The 26,736-nt window shown below is 44.4% G+C and overlaps 2 protein-coding genes across 2 annotated transcripts; both read right to left on the bottom strand.

The window, feature by feature from the left end:
* Positions 1-3,080: 3,080 nt before the first annotated feature.
* On the bottom strand, positions 3,081-11,105 carry LOC115101110 (uncharacterized). Its single transcript, XM_065016720.1, is given in 6 exon segments — positions 3,081-6,666; positions 6,964-8,406; positions 8,409-9,646; positions 9,927-10,006; positions 10,317-10,442; positions 10,766-11,105. Coding segments are annotated over 3 exon segments (4,659 nt in total). The 5' UTR covers positions 9,265-9,646; positions 9,927-10,006; positions 10,317-10,442; positions 10,766-11,105; the 3' UTR covers positions 3,081-4,306.
* A 753-nt stretch (positions 11,106-11,858) lies between these two features.
* Positions 11,859-21,570, bottom strand: LOC135570751 (uncharacterized). The gene is made up of 6 exons (XM_065016723.1): positions 19,478-21,570; positions 18,714-19,323; positions 18,264-18,421; positions 16,998-17,060; positions 16,618-16,800; positions 11,859-16,521 (listed from the first exon to the last, which is right to left on the bottom strand). Exons 1-6 carry the CDS (start codon positions 19,644-19,646, stop codon positions 15,299-15,301), a joined length of 2,406 nt encoding a protein of 801 aa, XP_064872795.1. The 5' UTR covers positions 19,647-21,570; the 3' UTR covers positions 11,859-15,298.
* Between the last annotated feature and the right edge of the window lie 5,166 nt (positions 21,571-26,736).

Genomic DNA, 26,736 nt, shown 5'->3' on the forward strand with positions numbered 1-26,736 from the left:
CGCTTATTGGAAAGAACTAGGCCACCCGCCCCGCCCTACGGATTCCCCCCATGCTACGGCCGCGTGAGACCGATTCAAAGCAGAACAGCGCGAGGTGTCTGCAGTACTGTATTTTAACCCACAGTCAAAGAGCCACAGGAAATTGTTTCCTTTTTTTGACTGCTAGTCGGACATTGGAAAAACAATATTTAGACAGATCCCAGGAACAATATACATCCTTCTGAGGATATTACTGTGTGTACCAGTCACTTGTTTTCTTTACAAACAGGCATATGCCAACAACATGAGTATAATTAATGGGGAAACAATTGATACACTGATTGATGATAAACTATCATACATGTGTGTTTACTGCAAAACGAACCTTGCATGCCTTTATGCCTGACCTATTCATGATCATTCATCTGTTAGAACAATTTGAGAAGGTTTGAGAGAGCCTAGAACAGACCTACAGAAGAGGTAGTTAGAATATAGAAAAGACTGACAATGACCTTAAATTACATTCACATGGTCTAAAAATGGTTTTCTATTTTAAATCATAATCAATTTTGCTTTAAGCTATAGTAGGCTATATATTTTGTCTGTATACTCGTTATTGTGGCAGCACCATCTCACCAGGTTAAATGTACTTAGCGAACAAAGGTGACTCTGATTTGATAGGTAGGCTATAATATGCTTCTTCGGCTGTAGGCCTACATGACATGTGGAGAATGCACTAACACACGAACACACCATGGTATCTAGAAATTAAAATGATAGTTAGCATTTCATGTTTCTTTTTGTATTTAGAAATGAATTATTGATGTTTAGTAGTATTTGGTGTTGAAACAGAGGGAATAAGCATAATGAAGCTAAATGTGCATATCCCTCTATAGCAGTTAGTGTGACAGTGCTGCTGCCACCTAAAAAATACTTAAGTCAAACCAGAACAACAGACCACAGCTGTCATATTTCATTAAGGTGAACTCTAATACTGTAGTCTACATTACAATAGCCTATATTCACACAAACTAACAGAACTAGGTCAGTAGGGCAGCCATAACTGCCTTGCAATTCTGTATGTAGACTATGTATGTATGCATTTATGTTGATGTTCTATCTGTGTCGTACACAAAAATATTTATCTCACACTCGCATGCAAGCATGAGTCTGCAAACACACACACACACATTTGTACACACTCGGTCACTCACATGCACGCACGGCTCAGACGTGAGCACTCACTGACACACACACACACATTTGTACACACTCGGTCACTCACATGCACGCACGGCTCAGACGTGAGCACTCACTGACACACACACACACACATTTGTACACATGCGGTCACTCACATGCACGGCTCAGACGTGAGCACTCACTGACACACACAGCTCAGACATGGACACTGCACGTTTCCGACTCTTGAATCCACCCCCTATTGGTATAAAATCCATGTGACTGCCACTCTAAAACACAGGGGCCAGAGTACAGTGAGCAGAAATGAGTTGCCTAATGCCATCTAGTGGATTTAACATAATACTGTAGGCTGTAGATGTCCATTATTTATTTATTTTGGGTGGTTGTGAGTTGTGGCCATTTCAAATTGGGGTCATGGAAAGCAAAGCAACAAAAAAAAGCATTTCTGGTCGAATATACAACATTAATTGGATTGACCTGCCAATAAGTTGGATAACCATAGTTGTGTTGGATAACCATAGTGGTGCTGGATAACTATAGTGGTGTTGGATAACCATAGTTGTGTTGGATAACCATAGTGGTGTTGGATAACCATAGATGTGCTGGATAACCATAGTGGTGCTGGATAACTATAGTGGTGTTGGATAACCATAGTTGTGTTGGATAACCATAGTTGTGCTGGATAACCATAGTTGTGTTGGATAACCATAGTTGTGTTGGATAACCATAGTTGTGTTGGATAACCATAGTGGTGCTGGATAACCATAGTAGTGTTGGATAACCATAGTAGTGTTGGATAACCATAGTTGTGCTGGATAACCATAGTGGTGCTGGATAACTATAGTGGTGTTGGATAACCATAGTTGTGTTGGATAACCATAGTGGTGCTGGATAACCATAGTTGTGCTGGATAACCATAGTGGTGTTGGATAACCATAGTGGTGTTGGATAACCATAGTGGTGTTGGATAACCATAGTGGTGTTGGATAACCATAGTGGTGTTGGATAACTATAGTGGTGTTGGATAACCATAGTGGTGTTGGATAACTATAGTTGTGTTGGATAACCATAGTGGTGTTGGATAACCATAGTTGTGTTGGATAACCATAGTGGTGCTGGATAACCATAGTGGTGTTGGATACCATAGTTGTGCTGGATAACTATAGTTGTGTTGGATACCATAGTGGTGTTGGATAACCATAGTTGTGTTGGATAACCATAGTTGTGTTGGATAACCATAGTGGTGTTGGATAACCATAGTGGTGCTGGATAACCATAGTTGTGTTGGATAACCATAGTGGTGCTGGATAACCATAGTTGTGTTGGATAACTATAGTTGTGTTGGATAACCATAGTTGTGTTGGATAACCATAGTTGTGCTGGATAACTATAGTTGTGTTGGATAACCATAGTGGTGTTGGATAACCATAGTTGTGTTGGATAACCATAGTTGTGTTGGATAACCATAGTTGTGTTGGATACCATAGTGGTGTTGGATAACTATAGTTGTGTTGGATACCATAGTGGTGTTGGATAACTATAGTTGTGTTGGATAACCATAGTGGTGTTGGATAACCATAGTTGTGTTGGATAACCATAGTTGTGTTGGATAACCATAGTGGTGTTGGATAACCATAGTTGTGCTGGATAACCATAGTGGTGTTGAATAACCATAGTTGTGCTAAGTTGAAATGTATTTGTATATCCATGATGACATCCTGAAATCCATCAGGCCCACACAGCTATTTAACTATATCTGGGACAAAACTATTGTACTGATTTTGGTATTCGTAACATTTTTCTCATTATAGAGTCAATACCCACATGATTAGTTATCAGTAACTATGCCGTTCTTCATCATTAGCCTTACATGATACATGGAGAAAAAGCACAGCAGAGAACACTTATGTTTTATTCAATGCTGAAGTATAATCAACAACTATCTTTGTTATAAGTAAATATAGTGATAGAAATGTACTTAGAACTATTCTTTTTCGTTAGAAGATAAAACAAGGCCTGACAGGGTTATGAACATGATTGCAACTCAGCAAAGAATAAGAGAAGAGGACAGGATAGAATCCAGGTTTGGCAGGTCGACAGATGGAGTTAACACACATTAATACATGTAATCAGAACTGCTTTTGCTACTATGAAGGAACAGTAAAAGATAAATAAAGTACTTTGTGAAAACAGAAACACAGCAGTGATAAGATATTAACACAATATACGTTACAGTGAGCTTTGTTCATCCTGTCTTGATCTCAATATCTTGGTATAAAAGCTACAATTGTTTCCACAGGCATGAAAATTAAATAAAGTCATGATTAGCAAGGCTTTTCGTAAGATACACTTTTTTGTCTGGAAGTGGTATTCACTTCAATCTATTAAGATTCTCAAATGTATTTTTAAAGACGTGATTAAATCACTGGGGACATTTTTCAGGACTTTGTTAACTTACGCTTAAAACACGTCCTTTTCGAATGTACTGAATTAATCATCACATAGTGAGTTCACAACCTCCGCAACAAACTGACCAAAAAACACACATGCACCGACAAACAGACTGCCTCTCTACCAACCAGAAGTCTGTGTCCCACCCTCTCCCTACTCCTACTAAATGCACTTTTTACATCAAATAAATCTCCAAAGGGGCTCTAGGTGAACATCAACAAGTACACAGCAGAGACAGAGTTATCATACAGCTAGGGGTATAGAAGGGATGCTAGTAAGGCTGAGGGGGTAGAGTTCAATTAGCAGGTCAAATCACCTAAACATGTCTAATAACTGCACAGTGTCAGCCAAGCATAGTGTCAATGCACTTAAGGGTTAATGATCATATGAAAACAGTCATGTCTTTCAACATCCTCCCATACAGTTGGATGGAAGAATTCCGGGTGATCCTTGGTTGATCTACAGTAGTTCATGTTGTTAAAACAGTCATTCTAACAGTCAGTGAGTTGAGTTGATGAGGTCCAGACAGACACCAGACCAATTTAAAACACCCCCCTCCCAAAGGCTTTTGTTTTTTAAAGTCCATCTTCTTCTATGTATAGTCCAAAACTGATAACCTCTCCCTTTCCTATCAATGAAAATCTAAACACGACTACCTTAGAATTCAGCAAGCTCAGTATCTGTACTCTGTAAGCAGGGAGTGCGACATCTCCCCCTGCTCCTCTCTGCTCTTCCTCTCCCCCGCCCTCTTGGACAACTTCAGGCGGATAGCGCCACCTCGTGGAAGTCCCTTGGCCCGATGTCGGCAGGTCACCTTGTGCCTGCGGAGGAGGGGGGCGTTCCAGAAGCGAGCAGAGCAGCGTCTGCAGGAGAAGGACCCTCGGGCACGATGAGTCGCCCGGTGGATGAAGGCTTCCAGGAGCCTGTGAGACTGCTTCCCACACACACCACAGCACAGACGCTCCTGGGGGGACAGGACTCTCTGGGTGTGTTTAGCTGCCCTGTGGGCTAGCAGGCCGGCCTGGCGGGCGAACATGGCGTGGGGACAGATGGAGCAGGCAAAACGTTTCACTGGGACTTTGAGAGATGACCGGATTTGTATCTTCATCCCTCTTGTTGTGACCAGCTCATATCCTCCCCCTCCCGCTTCCCCCCCTCGTCTAATCTTCAACAGAAGCTTTTTCTTCCTCAGCTGTTTTTGCAAAACAGACCTCTTCCTCTGGTCTTTCCTCTCCTCGTCTCTGACGAAGCCTGAGGACTCCCCCCACATGTCCCCCCTTCCCTCCCTCCTGTCGGACTTTCTCTTCTTCTTGTGCATCCTCATGTCATCGTGTGATTGGATGTTCCTGTGGTGTGGTTGCTGGGACTGTGGCTCTGAACGGTGGAGGTGATGTGAAGAATGGTGGTGGTGGTGGTGATGGTGGTCGGATGGCAGCTCCGTGAGGGGCTGGAATGGAGCTGTAGTGTGAAGGGTGTGACTACTGGACCCAGCTGGGTAAATGTGCTCCCCTTTCACCCTTGCTGGGGAATGCTGGTGCTGAGGGGGCATGATTGTGGAGTTGGGTGGCAGGGGCTGAGAGTAGGGAGGGATGCTGGAGGCTGAGGAGTGGGCCGTACCAGCATCATAGAAAAGGGGGGAGTAGCCAGCTGGGGGCTGAGGTGGCTGTTGTTGATGACTGTGGGTGACAACACTGTGACTCTGCTGCCCCCCGTGGCCCTCAGTGGAAGGTGCCATCTGAAGGAGGGCGTTGGTGGCTGCCTCGCTCTCTGACGCAGTCCCACTCACTCCACCACCAGCTGCACTGTTTACCCCTGACCCACTGCCGTCCCCTTGTGCGTTGTCAGGGCCGGTGCGGGCCAGGCCGTGCTGCGACAGCCTGTGTCGAGTGAGGCTGTTGGAGTAGGCAAAGGCCTTCCCACAAACCTCGCAGCTGAACAGCTTCTCACCTCCGTTCTCATGGACCGTCTGGTGATGAGCCGTCAGGTGGAAGTGATGACGGAAAGACTTCCAGCATATGGCACAGGTGTAGAGCCTGGGCGGGGGCTGGCTGTTAGAGCCTTGAGGCTTGACATCTTGGGGGTATGAATAATAGGAGGAGGAGCTGTTTCCTTGGTTCTGTTCCCTGTCTTGGCCCATCCCACATGACGGGTTTGTGTTGAAGTTGTTGAGGTTCTCCCCTCCTGGTGTTGTGGGGACCTCTTCCAGCTCCCCTTTCTGATGGAGCTTCCCGTGCCTCTTGAGGCTCTGGGAGTAGCCAAACTCTTTCCCACACAGGCTGCACTTGTAGTTCTTCTCCCCAGAGTGAACGGTGTGGTGCTTGGTGAGGTGGAAGGCCTCTCTGAAGTGCTTCCCACATGTACTGCAGCGGTGGGGCTTCTCCCCAGTATGGACACGGTCGTGCCTACGCAGGGTCTCGCGGCGTGCAAACCCCCTGCCGCAAACACTGCACAGATATGGCCGCGGAATGTTGCTCGACTCTCTAGGAGCTCTGGGGGTGTACTGCCTGCGTTTAGGGGGAGCGTTGGGGTCTTTGGGCTTTCTGGGTTTCCGGGGACGTTTTGGTTTGGCAGCAGGGTTCTGTGGATCATTCCCCTGCTGTTGGTTGTGGTTCATATTACCACTCATACCATCCTGGTTCCCTGCTCCTCTATAGGTCTTATCCATCCCAGATGTTGATGAAGGGGACCCCAAGGGGCCTAAGTCCAGCCCCCCCAACAGCCCTCCGATGATATCCCTCCTATCGTCGCCTCTGTTCCCACTGTTCATATCACAGTTGGCGGCAGCTGCGGCGGCAATGGCTGAGATGGCGTTGTTGACAGAGCTGGTGACGTCGTCTTCAGAGTCATCCAGGAGAGAGGACAGGGGGAGGTGCTGTTGGTGGTGATGTTGGGTTTGACTCTGAGGGTGGGGGTGCAGCGTCGGGGCCAATGGTGCCTTCCTCAGCGCCGGGCCCACCATCCCACTGCCACAGGGGGAGGCTCCAGAGTAACACGGAGACGGGTTACCTTGAGAACGGTGGTCGTCATGGTAGCCTGTGTAACGATTCCGAGAGTAATCAGTGGGGTATTTACCATCTGGCCTGTCCCTGCTGTTAGCATTCCCTCCCCTCTCTGACTGAAACAGACCACCATCACACCCTAGCCTTGACTTCTGACCTCCCTCACCTCCCATGATCACACCCTCTTCATCTTCCTCAGTTTTCCCATAAATCACCCCTCTACTACCCTGGTAATCCCCACCTCCTCCACCTTCTCCTCCGCCCCCTCCTCCCATTCTGCCCTCCCCTACAGCTCCTTCCTTGCTGCTGCCCTGTGGTTTTGATGCCCTACCTGGCTTGCCGCATGTGCCAGAGGCAGCATGGTTGAGTAGAGAGGTACTCTCACGGAAGCATCGACCGCAGGCTGGACAGCGGAAGGGCTTGTCCTGGTGAATCTTCTCGTGTCGCGTCAGCGACTCACGGCGGTTGAAAGCCCGGGAGCAGATGCTGCAGCCATACGGGCGAGCCTCTGAGTGGATGACGCCATGCTGGAGGAGGTGCCCCTTTTTCTTGAAGTGCTTGCCACAATCTGAGCAATTGAAGGTCTTGTCAGGGCTGGGGCAGGAAGATGAGGCCTGGACTGAGTTGGACGATTGTTGGGAGGACAGTGAGTTAGACTGAGAGTTCAGATCCTGGGTGGAGTGTTCCTGGGTGGAGTGTGGGAGACTGGGGTCAGTTAGTGGTTGGATATGAGTCGGGTTTGGGTTAATGCTGGCATTATTGCTAGTACCTGCTGCCGTAGACTCATGCATACGCAGGTGCCTGCGAAGGCTGGAGAGGTGAGTGAAGGTTTTTCCACACTCACCACAGTTATAGAGGGGCTCAGTGTCAGCCTGTGTAGATGCAGATGGCATGGAGCCCATGTTATCAGGTTTGGATAGGTGAGAACCATTAGTAACCAGGACTGATGCTGCAGTGGAGGAGGGGCCAGAGGAAGAGGAGGATGAGACAACTGATGACGAAGATGAGGATGATGAAGAGGCAAGGAGGGATGGATCTCCTCCCAAACCTGACATGCCAACCCCTCCGCCCCCACCCCCAACCAGCCCTGGGGAGGGGTCGTGGCCCAGCCCCCCTGCACTGCTGCTAGCATTGGGGTTCCCACTGCTGTGGCCGCTGCTGCTGTTACTGCCGCCATCTGACTTCCTCTGTGGCAGGTAGCCAGCCATTGCTTTCTTCCTTCTACTGCTGCTGCTTCCGCCCCCACTGCTGTCCCCCTTGCCGTCATCCTTGGAGAGGGACAGATGAAGAGGCAGGGGGAGCGGCAGGCCTGCTTCCTGCTGCATCAGAGAGGCCAGCTGGTTGGAGGAGAGCACTGGGATGCCCTGGAAGTCAAAACCACCCAGGGAAGAGGGCTGGGAGCCTGGGTGTAGGGGGTGGTGAGGGTGGGAGTGCGAATGGGGGTGGGACAGGGTATGGGGAGGCAGCTGCTGCTGCTGTGGAGGCTGCTGTTGCTGTGGCTGAGCGGTAGAGAGGGAATGCGAATGAGAGGAATGCAGAGCTGGAGGCGGAGCAAGGCCTGAGCTAGATCCCTCACTCTGACCTAAACCTATCCCCAGGTGGTTGTGGGTTCCCTGTTGAACCAGAAACTGCTCTAAGCTAGCGTTAGCAGGCACCCCAGAGAGAAAGTACTGATTAGCAGCTAGCATGCAACTGAACTGCTGATGAAGACTCCGTGCATCAGACTGGGCCCCAACCAGCTGGTGTCCCAGAGAGGTGACTGTACTGCTACTGGGGGATTGTTAGTTACCACTGAACTGGAAGGGGAGGGGGAAGAGGATGAAGGGCCAGGTGATGCTTGGGGGACAGAGAGGCCTGGATGCAGAGGGGGTGGTGGAGGGGGGGCAACTCCCAATCCCCCAGCACCCCCACTACTGCTACCCCCAGAAAAGTGCTCGAAGCGGCCGACCCCAGAATGCAGTTGCTCCTGTGCCAGAGCTGCCTCTGTCGGGTGGAAGGAACGCAGGAACTGTGGGTAGCCTGACACATGGCTTGAGCTGCTGCTACTCATCTTGCTTGACTTGGATCTTGAGCTTTGTGAGGATGAAGAAGGTTGTTGTTGTAGAGGGGGAGGAGGGGCGCTCATTTTGGCAAAAATAGAGGCAGAATCGGAAAAGGCGTTGCTTCTGGCCCCTTGGAGGGACCCAAGGCCTAGCCCAGACAGGAGAGCTCCTGAGGTCTCGGCCTGCTGTTGTTGTTGCTGCTGGAGCTGGTGCTGGTGAAGCTGCACCTGCTGCTGATGCTGAAGCTGTCGTTCTAACCCAAGGCCTTTGAACTGATGGGCCTGGTGTCCGCTTAACATCTCTATTATGTCCAAATTGTATTTTCCAAATTGGAACATCTCCCACTCACTGGCACATGGGGGTGCAGGAGCCACACCTCCAGCACCAGGAGCAGCGACAATGATCCCACCACTCCCACCAACGGACGAGCTTCGGCCGAGGGATCCTGAAGTGCCACTATTTGACCTGGAACTGCCTGAGTCGCCTCGGCTCGATCCCGAACTCCGCCCAATAACACTGCCGGTCCCCCCTGTTCGCGCACTTCGGCTGCTGCTACTTCCGCCCGATCGTCCACTGCCCCCACTCTCCATCCAACAGGAGAGGGAGCAAGTGTGTGGGGAATGGGGTTATTTAGAGTAAAGGGTATTTTTTCTCAAACGCGAACAGTTCTCACAGTTCTTTTCAACGTGGATACCGTATTCTCTTTTTATCTTGATGGGTTGGTGCCATTTTATTAAAGACTTTGTACAGTTTCATGGGGAGAAAAGGCCTTGTTTTGGTGTGCAATTGTTGTTGTTTGTTGGTCTCTTGGTGTTTTATGGTACAGAACAATCTTTATTAGAGAGCAGTTCAGTCAACAGCTGTTGGTTGGCTGTTTCAGTTACAGTGTTTTCATCCATATCATCGTTTCCCTTCATCCACGTCAGTTTATTCACTCATTCTCTAGGAAGAGATTATGTTTTCTTCTCCTCACTGAAAAACAGAGACTACATTTGTCAAAACAGATACTTCTGTTTGATAAAAACTGTTAAATTAAAGAGCTTACATTTGTAAATACACCAACATTTGTACCATTATGATACACCAAAGTGTGTAGGATAAAATAACATTTTCTTTAGCTTAAAATAAATTCACACAACAAAAAAAGTATATAATTATACACATATATATATATAGAGATATTTTTTAAACAATGTATTTTTTTTTATTATTGAAAATGGATAAAGTAGATGATGAAAATGCAATCACGAACCTTTGTTAACAATGTGTATATTTATGTTGTATTATCCAGGGCGCAATTGAAAAAGAGACCTAGGTCTCAATATGTCGCACCTGTTAAAATAAAGGTTAGATAAAATAAAACTTAGTAATGATATATTTTTTCAAATGTCAGTCTTACTAAAATTAATAGTTTTCCAAATGTAAGTATAGTGGCTGAATGACTATTTTATTACTACTGTTATTCTAATGTATTTATTGTTTATTACTAGGGTATTACTACTGCATATAGTTTCTTATGAACTGAGCACTGTCGTATTTTTTAAGTCCCCCTAACTGTAAATAAAACATGAATTATTATGAATTATTATTGCATGTTTATAAGACGTCGGCGAAATATTGATCACGTTATGGAAAATCTTACCTTTGAATTTTGACAGATGTCAATGAGTCAAAATATGTGTTCCCCCGACAGCGGAGGGAGATGGATTTTATTTCCCAATCGCATCTTTTTGATTGCCTTTCACATTAGTAGTGTAGATGACCAATCCTGTGTGGAGGACATAAATTCAGAATCAGCAACTGTTATTCAGCCACTGCATAAATTGCATAATTGCACAATACTAGCTACGGGAACTACTAAATTTGGGTTGCACATTGCTTTGACAAACATTGGGGGTTTTGCAAAGAAGCGCTTACATGCAAAACTGACAGCTTTTGGTATAACATTCTGCTATTTAGCTAGCAGATATCGAATGCAACCCATACAAATACACAACACACACGGCTTGCTATCTATAAGCATAAAAAAATATGCATTCAAAAGCCAATGAATGCCTCTTGGCAGAATAAAATACGAAATTTATTATTTACCTACACATCCAAGTACAAGTTCAGGATGCGGCCTGTCACGCCTTCCTACCATCTAGCTATCATTCGCTTAGCTCTCCATTTCTGCGTACTGTTTTCGACTCGTTAGCCATAGCCATGTTCACTGATGCTGAGCTAGGTGAATGCTCGGCTCCCTTTCGCTTTTAAATACTCAGTATTTGAGTCTGCAACCTTTTCCTCGCCATTTGACAGCATCAATCCCCATTGGTAATGATGAGTTGGTGATGTTTTTGTCGGCTTAAATGTTTTGGACGGTCGGTTATCATTTTGGGGGGGTAAAAGGGAATGACGTGTGCTCACTTAACATTGGTCCTTTCCGGCCCGTGAAATATTTCCGGGTAGCATAACCTGTGGTTCAGTAGTTGTTTTGGATAGCAAGCATGCTATCTATAGCTAACTGATATTTTGCATTGAATTATTCTTATTTACTTTTAGTAAAGATTTTTTATGGTATATTATGTCAAGTAGTCACCCGTATAGGTATCCGAATGACAAATAATGTGATAAAAATCCGTCAGAAATAGATTCAGACTCTGCGGGAGGTTGAAGCCATTTTAACTGGCTTCATGCTGCAGCTGGGCATAGCATTCACCAACCAGACGTGTTAAAATGGCTGCCGTGTATTTGCTAACTTGCATTTCATTATCATTCATATAAAAGTTTTTTTAAATGCCTAGATGTTTGGACATACTTGCTTGTCATTCTGGCACGTGCGGGGTGCAGGCTTTGTCATGCAAATGTACGGTTTCATTGAAATGGTAATGTATACCTGGATCAGGGGTAACTCCTGAAGGCTATTGGTGCAGGCTCTTACTCCAAACCCGTGGTAACATACCTGATTCAGTTAATTAAGGTCCTGGGGAACCGTTATAATTGTGTTGAAATTAAAGCTTGCAGGACAGTCGCTCTCCAGGGGGGTGGTTGCCATATTAGCTAGTGATTTAGTTGTAGCCTACTGTAGATTTAGGAACAACTTCCCACAGAATGTCTAACATTTATTCGATCTTACCTGTCAGTAAAGTCACTTCATATGAGAATAGTTGAGTAGGATGGCTAGTTTATCACTACTAATATCATACAATTTCATCAGTACTTGAGTAAGACCCTGATGAAAGAAACAAGTCTGACAACCTTTTCCACCAACTTTATTTTACAAATGTAGTGTTTGATCACTGCTGTATCCAAGGGGATCAAAATGCATTGGAGAAATTAAAAGTAGGCCTTTATATATTAAAATGAATAATAGTCATGAAGTTCACTTGTAAATATCATCCCATACAAATCTATATAATCTCATACAAATCTAGTTTTAGATTTATCCTTCCTCGTTCTACATATGTTTAAATGAATTAATGATGGTGTCGAAACATACACCTATTCATTCATCTCTTTGTGTCTTATTTTATTCACCATCTATTACATGTGTTATTTGTCATTACTCATCAAAAATATCCCTGTTGCCACATAATAGGCTATATAGAAATATGTTAAATGTTAAGCATTTGGGTGGTCACTGTACATTCCACTAAATACTCACATATAATTTGTTGAAGCCTCAAATTAATGTGTTATAGAAGAGAGCCACAACCCATTAGAATATTCTGATTGTACTAGCTATACAAAATACAATATACTTACACAAAAAAAAGGTTTACCATGTACAAAATAATGGCAGAAGTGTATGTAATGACTGTTTCAATGGTTATGGCTTGTGACGATAGTACAGACATTGCTACAGACTTTCTGTGACTTGAATACAAATCTAAAACTAGGTTAGCTGTCCTAATTCCCTGAAAAAAGACACTGTTACTGAACATTCAGGTAGTTACTGTTATACCCTTTTTACCTACCTGTGTTTAAGACATTAATGTAAACACATACATTGTGACATCATGTGTTAACCCTTTGGGTTTTATTGGGTTAGGCTGTGGTGTTAGCAAGTGTTTCAATTTGGTCCCAGACCCAGAACTTTTCCCTCCCTAGTCCCTATCAATATTGTCTGACCTTGTGAACGGTGAGTGTAATCAATCCACCCCAACACGTGGAACCAACACAACTTTTGCTAATACCTATGCAATATTTTCAAATAGTCTAGATAGAAGGCTCCATCTAGGGAAAGGGACTAGGGAGAGGTTTGTAATTGGGCCTTTGTCTCAAAACATACTGTAATAAAGCCCTGTATTCAGGCATATGGTCAATGCATTACCAAGACATGGAGTTGACATGCATCAAGATTAGACCGTGTTAGTTTGAATCGCCATTTTGTGTTCAGATGTAACAAAAACAAACAAAATGTCATGAGAAAGATAGGTATCTAAAAACATGTAAACACTTACAATCTCACTAAGAAAAATAACACCAACATCATTACTATAAGATAACCATTAATTATAACAACAATTATAATAATCATTAATAATAACACTTGTTGTAATCATGACAATAACTGACATGGACTACCCAGTGAACACCATCTGATGCCGACGTCCATGGACATCTAAAAGATGCCATGTTGCTTACTGGGTAAGTTACCATTGTGTTTAGGAAGATTGTCAAAAGAAAATCTGTATCAACATGTCAGTCATTTTATCTCCTGAATTATGTCAGATTTTTTTCTTGTGTCCATTTGTAAGCAATATGAGACACTTTGTATACTGTAGATGATATATATATACAGTTATACTTCTCTCTTAGTCGAATACAAGTCTGTTCATTTTCTTAAGTCCCTTAAGTTTATCAAACACAGCCCCGCGCATCACCAGTGACTGAGTGTCCTTTTTAGCTGAATGTAAACCACTAAGACGTGATACAAAATATGTCTGTCTTTATCTGGTGCAAATATCAGGGGATTGTGCAAAAACGTTTCTGTCTTAGTGTTTCCCTCTTTGAGCTGGGCTGGAAAAAAACTGCTCATATTATTTTTTTACAAGTTTGACTCCAGGCATCTACAGGACATTAGTACTCACACGTCAGTGACAATATCAACACCACAAATTAAGTGAAAGCATTAATATGCTGTATTATATGGTCCAAAGCCACACATGTAGGATAGGATAGCCCTTAATATTAAGCATTATTATTGATATTATGACATTTCTACCTAATAGAGAACGGTTGGAGTGTGTTACTACGAACAAGCAAGGTCCTCTTCTGATGAAGGGCATCCTAGCCAACCAAGTCTCTTCTGAGTCTCACCCTCATATCTGACTGCTTCATCATTGGAGTCATCCTACAGTATGCATTATAGTCCACTGCCTTGTTACAGTCAATTCCCTAGACACATACACTTTGGCTGTGCATGTACACTTTGTGTCAGTTCTCCTCTGGTGAGATTAATAAAATGGTGATTGTCAGACGTGCTTTCTCTGTGGTATTTTATTTGTATCCCAATGCATGGCTTTGAAGGTCAGTCGTATTATGAAGTGCAACACCTGCATCATAGTGTACTTTTTGTGCTCTATGAAAGAAAATACCCTGTAGTTGCAGTAGCTAATCGTCCTATTGGTAGGCTGATCAACTCAGAAGTTCCTCATCAAACATAGTGACTCATGGCTCAATCAGATTTGGTTGTCCTGATGAAGACAGGTGGGTCACAGGGGAGCTCCAGGTAGAAGTTGCACTTAGGCACAGATTTAGGATCAGCTCAACCTCCCCAAATGCTGAGCATAACTATTAGGCGGTGGTGGGATGCAAAACTGACCTCAGATCAGTTACTGGGGGCAACTAAAGAATGTATGGAAGCAATTTTCTCAATGTCACTCACTCATTCACACAAGAAGCAACTATCGACAGCTCTGTTTTCCTGCGTCACAATGAGGCGGGCTCACTCGTACACCACTCCCCGGATTCAATACCCTACATAATCCGACATTCCACATCATTAGGTCACGAAGATCATCAGTTCAATGCTCCATGAGGAAAATAGCATCCTTTGATACAAGTGTAACCTGTTTTTCTATGTAACACTGAAGTACACAGTCTGGCCGTACACCACTCTTCTCTCTCTCATACTTAGATGTATTATCTTGGTCCCTCCTTTCTAATATGGCTCAAAAGTTTCTTTATTCTGTTAAACATTTGATATAAAACACGAGGTTATGCATGAACAAACCAGTTTCTTAACTAAGTCCTAGCTATCTAATTTCTCCCACGTTTTTTTTTCAGTTATTCATGGAATCAGTGTATGGCAATATGGCACATTAGATATGAAATATGGCTGATGTATCACATATATAAAAATGGCAGGATAATTCCGTTCCTCTACCATTTTGACCTCTAAGCAAGTCCTTCATCTCCCTATATGTACAGATTGATTCACCATATTTCCTTCTCTACCCTTCCTATTCTCATATGTCTACTCTCTTCATGAAGACCACACACAGTAGGTAGAATTTGCCCTAACCACTGATACAGAGTCAGATATTTGTTCATCCCCCTAATGGTTAATGGTGGGTTTAGGGGTGAGATAATCTGATCCTAGATCTGCAGTTGATGGCAATTTCTACCTGGTGCCCCTCACACTGTCACCTCATTCTTACTGCCTGTCCTGATGCCCTGACTGCCTCCCCCTCCTCCTCCACTTCCTCCTCCTCTACTTCCTCCTCCCGCTCCTCCGTCGCCCCCTCCTGGTATAAAGTGTAACTGCTCGATAGTGTTCTGCCTCTTGGCAGCGAAAGCCATCCTCTTGGCGCTGTGGCCCCCTAGCGTCCCTGTTCCCATGACAACCCCCGCCCCGGGCATCTCGCTACCACCCCATCCCCCCATGCCTCCACTCATATGCCCCGTCATGCCCTGGCTTCTCTCCTGCTCCCTCCCCGAGGTGGGGTGAGAGTTCATCTTGATCATGTGGTGGCGGTCCAGGGAGGGAGTGGCACATACATTCTGCTGGGACTGGGCTTTCTGCTGAGGGGTGAGACCACCCCGGGGGAGAGTGGGGACCATGCCTCCCCCGCCTCCATGGGCGTATGGATCCTGCACACCCACTCCCATCCCTCCGACCCCTCTACCCATGCTCTCCTCCAGGTGATCTGGGGACATGAGTAGGCGATCCTGGGGACGCTCCTGGGGCCAATCCTTGGGCTTCCTCGTCAGGGTCTGGTTGTTGGACTGAGGCCGCTCTTGGGGTCGATCCTTGGGCTTCCGTGTCAGGGTCTGCGTGTTGGACTGAGGCCGCTCCTGGGGTCGATCCTGGGGCTTCCTTGTCAGGGTCTGGGTGTTGGACTGAGGCCGCTCCTGGGGTCGATCCTGGGGCTTCCTTGTCAGGGTCTGGGTGTTGGACTGAGGCCGCTCCTGGGGTCGATCCTGGGGCTTTCTTGTCAGGGTCTGGGTGTTGGAGTTCTTAGTAGCAGCAGCCATTGCTTTGTAATACTGGTGCTGCTGGTTCTTGGACATCCTGGAGAGGGTCCCAGTGTTCCCAGGGACGTCCCCCATGTTGAGCAGCTGGTCCTGCGACATGACCTTCCTGGCAGGCTTGGACAGGGTGTCGTAGTTGAGGTTGTAGTGCTGCTCGGTTGGGTCCAGGGGGTAGGGGTTGACCGTGGGGGAGACGGGGGGTAGGCCGGTGGGTTGAATCCAGGGGCGGGGGGCGTGGCGAGGGAGGGTGCCCCTCCCACCCATGGTGTTGTAGTCTCCGCCACAGGGGATGTGGTGACTGGAGGACTGGAGAGCGGGCTGGGCCGTGTGGGGACGCCTCTTGGTGGTGCAGTAGCCCGATGAATATTCATCAAGACCACTCTTTTCTGGAATCAAAAGAGGAATAGTGAAACAAGTCATAGAGCTATTGTTTTCTGTGTAACGGGGTCTATCTCCATGTTGCTACGTGGTACACTACTCACCCAGGCGTTTGAGCGAGGAGTATCTGTTGAGCTCTGGCTTGGTGGCGTTCTCGTAGGATGGGGGGAGCTGTGCCAGGTTGTGGAGGGAGTGGTGGAAGGAGGGCTGCCCTTTAGTATTGTTGTGTTTGCTGGACAGAAGAGTGCCTCCTGCCGCCAGCTGGGTGTTGTTCATACGGGCGTGTTCTGAGGGGTCAAAAGACAGCTATGTTATGGTGTGTTTGTTTCTTAATTGTTGTTTTTTGGACAACCTTTATCTAACCAGGTTGGTATCATTGACATTTATAAATTATTGTGAAAAACTGTAAAACATGGAAGGGCACCAGATGCATACATTACAGTATGTCACTGGAACCAACGATTTACACCACCAGTTGACTTACCGATGGTAGCAGTGTGATTGGGACTGGTTCCTGAATGGATAAAATTGTGTTGAATATTCCCCACTGCAAAACAAACAAACAGTCATCAGCTGTGGAGCAACAGTGTATACATCATGTAGATGTGTGTGTACGTGAGTGAGAGAGCAGAGGGATACACTGTATGATGTGCTCAATTGTGGATGTTATCAGGCGATTTCTAGCTCCATGGTTTATTAACCATATTAAGATCAAGGCATCCATCCTCTTTTACATTACCTGGGCCAATTCCCCTTTACACGCTCACTCACTTATCATTTATTGAGCCTGTGGGAATCGACCAGGATATTGCATTGTGTTTCAAATACACATAACTGTCCCTCTTCGAAAACTTCCAAGTTCCTCGACGTACACATCTCCGATGAGATGAAATGGTCAAACCACAGGGACACCGTAGTAAAGAAGGCACAGCAGCGACTCTTCTACCTCAGGAGGCTGAATACATTTGTCCTGTCTCCGAGGGCCCTCACAGTGTTTTACAGGAGCACCATCGAGAGACTACTGTCGGTCTGCATCGCATCCTGGTACGGCAACTCCACCGCCGCTGACTGCAAGGCTCTACAGAGGGTGGTACGCTCAGCCAAACGAGCCATTAGGTGCTCACTGCCTGCCCTCCAGGACACCTACAACACCAGGCGTCGCAGGAAGGCCAAGAAGATCATCAGGGACCTCGTGGCACCCAAGCCATCATGGCCTGTTCTCCCTGCTTCCATCGCCCAGACACTGGCAGTATAGGAGTATCATGGCAAAAACTGTCAGACTGGCCAATAGGTTCTACCACCAACCATCAGGCTGCTGAATAGCCACTAGGGAGCTACCTACTCCCTCCCCTTGCGTTTCCCCCTATGGATATTCTACCCCCTCCCAATAATACTTACCCTGCCCCTCCCCCCAATAGACATTATCATTGCTACATTGCTACTGTCTCATTCACTTGTCTTTTTTTGACCTGCGCTGTTGGAGCTCGGATCATAAGTATTTCACTGAGCCCTGCGATTACATCTGCAACACTGTGCATGTGACTAATAACCTCATCTAATCTAATCCATTTTACTCCTTCCCCTGTCTTACAAGACAGTTTGAAATAAGCCTAAAGCCCAACAACAGCACAAAACAGGAGAAACAACTTTGAAACAGAAGTGTACTATTAGAGCTTGTCCTCATTTCCCTTTTTCATTTAAAAAACATGTTTCCTGTTTGTTCCAACTGAATGCTCCCCTGGCCACTCACGTCTGTTGTCCTTGCTGGGCAGGCCAGGAGCATAGAGGTTTTTGGGAGGTCTGCCCAGCGTACCCTGTCCCTCCCCTGAACCACACAGAGCCACGCTGTTGTTCCTCTCATCCTGCTGCACTGGACTGGACTGGTGACGCAACATGTCCACCAGCGCTCTGAGAGGAGAAACCAAAAAGAGAATGTCAAAAATGTAAAAGTATAAGTCATTTGCTGGTGTAAAATGTGTTTTATTGCCTGGAGTAATAACAGTCCTCCCCCCGGCATTAACGATATCATATCTTGTCTGATCTTATGAATGAAACATGCTATAAACATGTTATAACGACATTATGAAATGATTAAAGAATCTGTGTTTCTCTGTCTGACTGTCCATCTGTCTATCTGTCTGTGACTGTCTGTCTGTCTGTTCATCTGTCTGGTCTGGTACTGATTGACCCTTCCCCTCACCTTGGCATGTTGATCTCTCCGTTGTTGGCCTGCTGCGACACCTTGTTGAACATTATCTTAATCCCCACGGCAACCGCTACCATAAACACAATGACACCTCCAATCACAAAGCCTGTGTTGTGGCTCAGAGGCTGCAGAGGGTCCAGTTCCGGCTCATCATCATCCAGGAGTATGGCGTTTGGTGGCGGGGTCTTGGCCCAATCCGGGGAGTCGTAGTTGGTACAGCTGCTCTGCTCCAAACGCCGGGTGGGGTCGGGGCAGCAGAAGCGGTAGTGGCAGCTGCCACAGCAGTAGATGAAGCTGTCCTTGGAGCAGTTGAAGGTGTTGTCCAACTGGCCCATGACGTCATAGTAACCATGGCACACATCCACGTCCACCAGTGTGCGGGGAGGAGGAGCCACCTGGGCCGTGCCCAACGGCGGAGCCAGGGCTCCCGCTGCCGCAGACGTCACGTTCTTGGGGAACATGATCTGGGCCAGGGGTCGGGGAGGGGTCTCCGGAACCCCAGGGGATTCTGGAAGTTTCTCTGGAGCTTTGGGCCTGCCCCGGAGGGCAGCGGGGCGGAGGTTGGCATGGATGGCCAGGAGGAGGAGAGGGGGCTGGGGGCGGACTGAGGGGGTCGGTGGAGCCCCCTGGTGAGGCCGGGGGTCGGTACGTAGGGGAGAGGGAGTGGGAGAGGGGGAGCTGTGAGCGGACTGAGGGGGTCGGTGGAGCCCCCTGGTGAGGCCGGGGGTCGGTACGTAGGGGAGAGGGAGTGGGAGAGCTGTGAGCGGACTGAGGGGGGTCGGTGGAGCCCCCCTGGTGAGGCCGGGGGTCGGTACGTAGGGGAGAGGGAGTGGGAGAGGGGGAGCTATCCTCAGCTGTGGTAAGTGGGGCAGCAAGGAGAGAGAGGAGGGAGACGGCGAAGACTTGGAGATTGGTGGTGGGCGTCATCTTTACATGACTAAGAGCTCTAATTTCTGTTGTCGACTCAACGCTGTTACAATGCTGTCCTTTTTTCAGAATTAAACCACTAAAACACTATTTGAAACATTTAGGTAGCAGGTATGAGTTGTTTGGTACTCATAGTTTCAAAATATCTCAATTTAGTAATGAATATGTCTGATGAACTTCGTGAATGAATTCTAGATATGCTTTAAGAGATGGAAGTCATGAGTGTCAACCAGTTGTAAGTGTCAACCATTGGTGACAGAGGTATTTACATGGCTTTCATTCTGTTACTATTATCTTCAACATCTTCTGCGATAATATTCTGCATCCCATTACAGTAAAATCAGATCTGTATAAGCCTCACAGAGTAAACAAGGGTAAATTGAAAATGATGATCTTGATCAAACCCAGATCGTCTATTTCTTCTCCTAGTTCTAGAATCTATCTACCATACAAAACCATGCTATGAATCATGTGAAGTTAGTTTGAGGTTATAACATTCACATGCAAAAATACAAAAATAGATGCAATCTCCTTGGATGAAAGGTCAAACAGAGGGTTTTTACCTTCTGTTTACTATTCCTGAACACGTTGTGCTTTGTTTAGCTGAAGACAAGAAGTAAGCTTCCTCAATGAGTTATGGCAATTTTATACATTTCCTTTCGGTTATGGCACTTGTAAAATAATATGTCACAAAATGACACATAGGCCTGTGTTTTAAGGGCAACAGTCCTCTGTAAACATTGTTCCTAAAATGTAAACAGTTAATGATTCAATCATGTTGTTTTGGCGCTGGATACATTCCCAGTTTGCACTTAGACTCAACCTGTAAACTAATATTCTCTGAAAAAGTAGAAAAATCTCTACATATAAATGTCTAACTGTTTCAATATTATGCTAAATAAAAGATGTGTACTAAATCATTCTCATGCTAAATAAATCTAAATCATTTGTGTTCCTGTGCTTTTAGATGTTGCAGACCATTTGAATGGCAGTTGGAGAGGTTGTGGTTCTTGACGGGTCAGGGCACTGAATGGCTGTGGCGGAGTGTAAACATACTGTGTGACTGTAAAGCAGGACATTGCGCTTCCAGGCATATAAACATCACAGGTCACTAACTACATAATGCATTGGCCACTTATTTACTTAAATGTTTTATGGTCTTATCTAAAATGCATAGGCACTTACTGTTCCTCTGATTGGGCTGAAGGCTACAGAGCCAGCGCCCTACATTAAGGACAGAGGACAGTGAATACCACAAATGAGGAGAAAGTATAAAACGTTACGACAAATCGTATTATATCAAATAGACAGCTGAAAAAGCAGTTTTCATTTTAGCTAGTGGCTGGATGGGTACCTCTGTTTTTAGATGTACAAACTTAGTATGTATGGTCTAGTATAGAATATACAAGGAAAAGAGCTTGAGGTTTAGATGTAACTCTACAGATTGAATTCAGTTGTGTCTCATTATGATGGTTGAGGACTGAGTAGCACATTGTAGTTCACATGTGCCATTCCTTCAATAACTCTGATTATTCCTGATTTGGTCCTAAAACTGAAAGAAAAGCATTTTTGGAGAGAAATATGTAAATGTATGGAGTTATTGTGTCTGAGGTTACAGGTGATAATAGACAGAGACAGCTCCGTCTCCCACACAAATTATAATTACATACAATTATCAAAACAGTTCTTATCTGTTGCTGAGCATGTAGGCATGGATAGGGGAGGCAGGGGGCTGCTGAAATCACTGATGGCTCTACTTGTTTCAATACATGTGAATAAAAACAATGGAGAATACAACCAGCAGTTCTCACTGTTGTTCCAAGTTTTTTTAAAGAACTCTTCTATTCCCTGAAAGTTCTGCTTGATTTCCTGTATCGTCTTCAGATTTGGATAAAGGGGATCAGGCCTGGAATGTCTTCACAGATTTGTGGATCCTGTATGGAACACAAAAATAATCGATTAGGAGAGGGGACATCAAGCCCCCCCCCACACACACACACACACACACTCACACAACGACACTCACACACACTACCTCCCTCGTATTCTAACACACACCACAGCAACACACAGACAACACACCCTGTAAGACACTCATGAATTGCTATGAATTTCTAGCTATAAATTGGAATAGAACTTGTCAAGAAGTGTGCACCATGCATACTGTATGCACCTGCATTTGTGAGCTGTTTTGTGTGTGTGTGTGTGTGTGTGTGTGTGTGTGTGTGTGTGTGTGTGTGTGTGTGTGTGTGTGTGTGTGTGTGTGTGTGTGTGTGTGTGTGTGTAGGGCAGCCAGCCCTATGCACCTGAATTTGTGTGCTGTTATGTGTGTGTGAGACAGCTGGCCCTCACATTGATGAGACAGAGATAGTGATATCGTAATAAATAGTGTCGTTTTATTAAAAACTTGCAGACATCCCAGCAGTCCCACTCACACACAGAACACCATCCTCCATTTAAACAAACTGAAGCGCTTCAGGCAGCAGGCCACAGGTGTGTGCAAGTGCAATCACCTAATTAACTAAGCTTGAACGCAGTCAGCTCACACAATTAAAGGGGCATGTCACTCATTCTAACGTTCAAACCAACAGGTAAAGGTTGAGCTGATGAATAAAGATCAATTAACTGGAAGGATGTGATAATTCATTGACAGTTTAGGATCCTATATAAATAAATACACAATAAATCCATGCATACAAAGCTACTCCTTCACGGTGTGAGTGCATGTAGGTATGCTAGGTGTGTCTGTGTGTTAGTGTGTCTGCCTTTTGCAGGAGCATCAGCTCCTGAAAAGCAGATGAGAGAGGGAGTGAAAGAAAGAGTGAAACAGAGAGAGAGAGCAGGGTGATAAATGTAGGGTCGGGATTTAAATGAGCAGAGAGAGTTGGTGGGGAGCGGGAAGAGCCAGAGGTATAGACGCAGAGACGGTCGTGAGTGGGAGGGCGGTGTGTGGGTGGCACAGAATCAAGTACATTTCTCCCAGCACTTACCAATATAACACCGCACAGCACATCACAGTTAGACAGACCCACAAATGCACAACCCAAACAACATAACAAGATAGGGTGACACAACAAGCATGAAATATGATGGAAGAGAGTGGTTTGAATGTCCTTTCACTTGCATCTGCAAGATCTGATATCTGCACAATGAACACTGTTAATGCTGTTGTTGAAGTGGCAGCATGTATGTCAGTCAGAGAGATAGTGTGTGTGTGTGTGTGTGTGTGTGTGTGTGTGTGTGTGTGTGTGTGTGTGTGTGTGTGTGTGTGTGTGTGTGTGTGTGTGTGTGTGTGTGCGTATGTGTGTGTGTGACTGCAGTATACTCTACAGGCATTCTGAACCTTTCTGTAGTCTCTCCCTCTCTCCTTTCATTCCTCTCGCTCTCTCCTTTCTCCCATCTCCCTCGTTCTCCCTTTCTCTCTCTTTCTCAGATTTGGTGCGTGGGTTGAGGCAGCTAACTCTCTTAGAATAGCACTGCAGCTCTGTCTGTGTGTAAGAGAGAGAGATGGAGAGAGAGAGAAATAGGTATAGTCCAATCTACACCTATTAGCCAATTCCGAAACTTCTACCTCCATCATCACTGGTTGTCCATGATACCATAATATCTTCCATTTCATCATCTATCTATACATTGTTCTCCATCACCACATTCCTTATCACTTCCACTAACAACATCTATTCTCATGAAAAGGCATCCCAACCTGCATTTTCCAGCAGCAAAAACTAATCCAAAAGACTTGTCATGACTAAAGACGCAAATTAGAGTGAAACATCATGCAGTTATAATTCCTGTAATGTATCACCAGTATCCTAACACACCTACAAGTAAAAATGTAAAAATGACATATGCTGTAACATAAGAAATGAGATATCTCTATAGTTATATATCTATAGTTACCACTATATACTCTAACATCAGAAGTTAGATATCTCCATAGCTATATCTATATAGTTATATCTGTATAGATACCACTATATGCTGTAACATTGTAAGTTAGATGTCTCTATAGTTATATCTCTTTAGTTACCACTATATACTGTAAGATAGTCTCTATAGTTATTCCTCTATAGGTACCACTATATACTGTAACATCAGAAGTTAGATATCTCTATAGTTATATCTCTATAGTTACCACTATATACTGTAAGATAGTCTCTATAGTTATACCTCTTTAGGTACCACTATATACTGTAACATCAGAAGTTAGATATCTCTATAGTTATACCTCTATAGGTACCACTATATACTGTAACATCAGAAGTTAGATATCTCTATAGTTATATATCCATAGTTACCACTATATACTGTAACATCAGAAGATAAATGTCTCTATAGTTATATCTCTATAGTTACCACTATATACTGTAAGGTAGTCTCTATAGCTATACCTCTATAGGTACCATTATATACTGTAACATCAGAAGTTAGATATATCTATAGTTAAAACTCCATAGTTACCACTATATACTGTAACATCAGAAGTTAGATATCTCTATAGTTAAATCTCCATAGTTACCACTATATACTGTAAGTTAGTCTCTATAGTTATATTTACATTTACATTTAAGTCATTTATCTCTTTAGTTACCACTATATACTGTAACATCAGAAGTGAAATGTCTCTATAGTTATATCTCTATAGTTACCACTATGTACTGTAAAATCAGAAGTTAGATGTCGCTATAGCTATATCTCTATAGGTACCACTATATACTGTAAGTTAGTCTCTATAGTTATATCTCTATAGTTACCACTATCTACTGAAAGTTAGTCTCTATAGTTATATCTCTATAGTTACCACTATCTACTGTAAAATCAGAAGTTAGATGTCGCTATAGCTATATCTCTATAGGTACCACTATATACTGAAAGTTAGTCTCTATAGTTATATCTCTATAGTTACCACAATATACTGTAACACCGTAAGTTAAATGTATCTATAGTTATATCTCTATAGTTACCACTATATACTGTAACATCAGAAGTTAGATATCTCCATAGATTATATCTCTATAGTTACCATTATATACTGTAACATCAGAAGTTAGATATCTCCATAGATTATATCTCTATAGTTACCATTATATACTGTAACATCAGAAGTTAGATATCTCTATAGTTATATCTCTATAGTTACCATTATATACTGTAACATCAGAAGTTAGATATCTCTATAGTTATATTTCTATAGTTACCACAATATACTGTTTTTTATTTATTTTTTATTTTTTATTTCACCTTTATTTAACCATGTAGGCTAGTTAAGAACAAGTTCTCATTTGCAACTGAGATCTGGCCAAGGTAAAGCGTAGCAATTCGACAAATACAACAACACAGAGTTACACATGGAATAAACAAAACATACAGTCAATAATACAGTAGAACAAAAGAAAACAAAAAGTCTATATACAGTGAGTGCAAATGAGGTAAGTTAAGGAAATAAATAGGCCATGGTGGCGAAGTAATTACAATATAGCAATTAAACACTGGAATGGTAGATAGGCAGAAGATGAATGTGCAGGTAGAGATACTGGGATGCAAAGGAGCAAAATAAATAAATACCAGTATGGGGATGAGGTAGGTAGATAGATGGACTGTTTACAGGTGGAGTGATCTGTAAGCTGCTCTGACAGCTGGTGCTTAAAGCTAGTGAGGGAGATGTGAGTCTCCAGCTTCAAAGATTTTTGCAATTCGTTCCAGTCATGGGCAGCAGAGAACTGGAAGGAAAGACGACCAAAGGAGGAATTGGCTTTGGGGGTGACCAGCGAGATATATCTGCTGGAGCGCGTGCTACGATTGGGTGCTGCTATGGTGACCATTGAGCTGAGATAAGGCGGGGCTTTACCTAGCAGAGACTTGTAGATAACCTGTAGCCAGTGGATTTGGCGACGAGTATGAAGCGAGGGCCAACCAACGAGAGCGTACAGGTCGCAATGGTGGGTAGTGTATGGGGCTTTGGTGACAAAACGGATGGCACTGTGATAGACTGCATCCAGTTTGTTGAGTAGAGTGTTGGAGACTATTTTATAGATGACATCACCGAAGTCGAGGATCGGTAGGATAGTCAGTTTTAGGGGTATGTTTGGCAGCATGAGTGAAGGATGCTTTGTTGCGATACAGGACGCAGATTCTAGATTTAATTATGAATTGTAGATGCTTAACCTCTTGAACCTATGGGGGCGCTGTGTCATTATTGGATAAAAAGACGTGCCCGTTTTAAGCACAATATTTTGTCACGAAAAGATGCTCGACTATGCATGGAATTGACAGCCTTGGAAAGACACAACTCTGACGTCTCCAAAACTGCAAAGATATTATCTGTGCGTGCCCCAGAACTAATGCAACAGGCGAAACCAAGATGAAGTTTCATACAGGAAATGCCCCGGATTCTGAAGGCGCTGTGTTCCAATGTCTCCTTATATGGCTGTGAATGCACCAGGAATGAGCCTGCGCTTTCTGTCTATTCCCCGAGGTGTCTGCAGCATTGTGACGTGTTTGTAGGCATATCATTGGAAGATTGACCATAAGAGACTACATTTACCTGGTGTCCCGCCCGGTGTCCTGTGTGCGTAATCTGTAGGTCCATGCGCGTTCCATTTCTTCAGAATTGAAAGTAAACTGCCACGATGGATTTTATCGTCGATAGATATGTGAAAAACACCTTGAGGATTGATTCTAAACATCGTTTGCCATGTTTCTGTCGATATTATGGAGTTAATTTGGAAAAAAGTTTGCGTTTTAATGACTTATTATTTTATTTTTTTCCTTACCCAAACGCGATGAACAAAACGGAGCGATTAGTCGACACAAATAATATTTTTTGTAAAAACGGAACATTTGCTATCTAACAGAGTCTCCTCATTGAAAACATCTGAAGTTCTTCAAAGGTAAATGATTTTATTTGAATGCTTTTATGGTTTTTGTGGAAAATGTTGCATGCTGAATGCTAATGCTAAATGGTACGTTAGCCATCAATACTGTTACACAAATGCTTGTTTTGCAATGGTTGAGAAGCATATTTAGAAAATCTGAGATGACAGTGTTGTTAACAAAAGGCTACGCTTGAGAGCAAATAGATTCATTTCAT

Source organism: Oncorhynchus nerka, unplaced genomic scaffold (assembly GCF_034236695.1).
Source record: "Oncorhynchus nerka isolate Pitt River unplaced genomic scaffold, Oner_Uvic_2.0 unplaced_scaffold_897, whole genome shotgun sequence".
Classification (NCBI taxonomy): Eukaryota; Metazoa; Chordata; class Actinopteri; order Salmoniformes; family Salmonidae; genus Oncorhynchus; species Oncorhynchus nerka.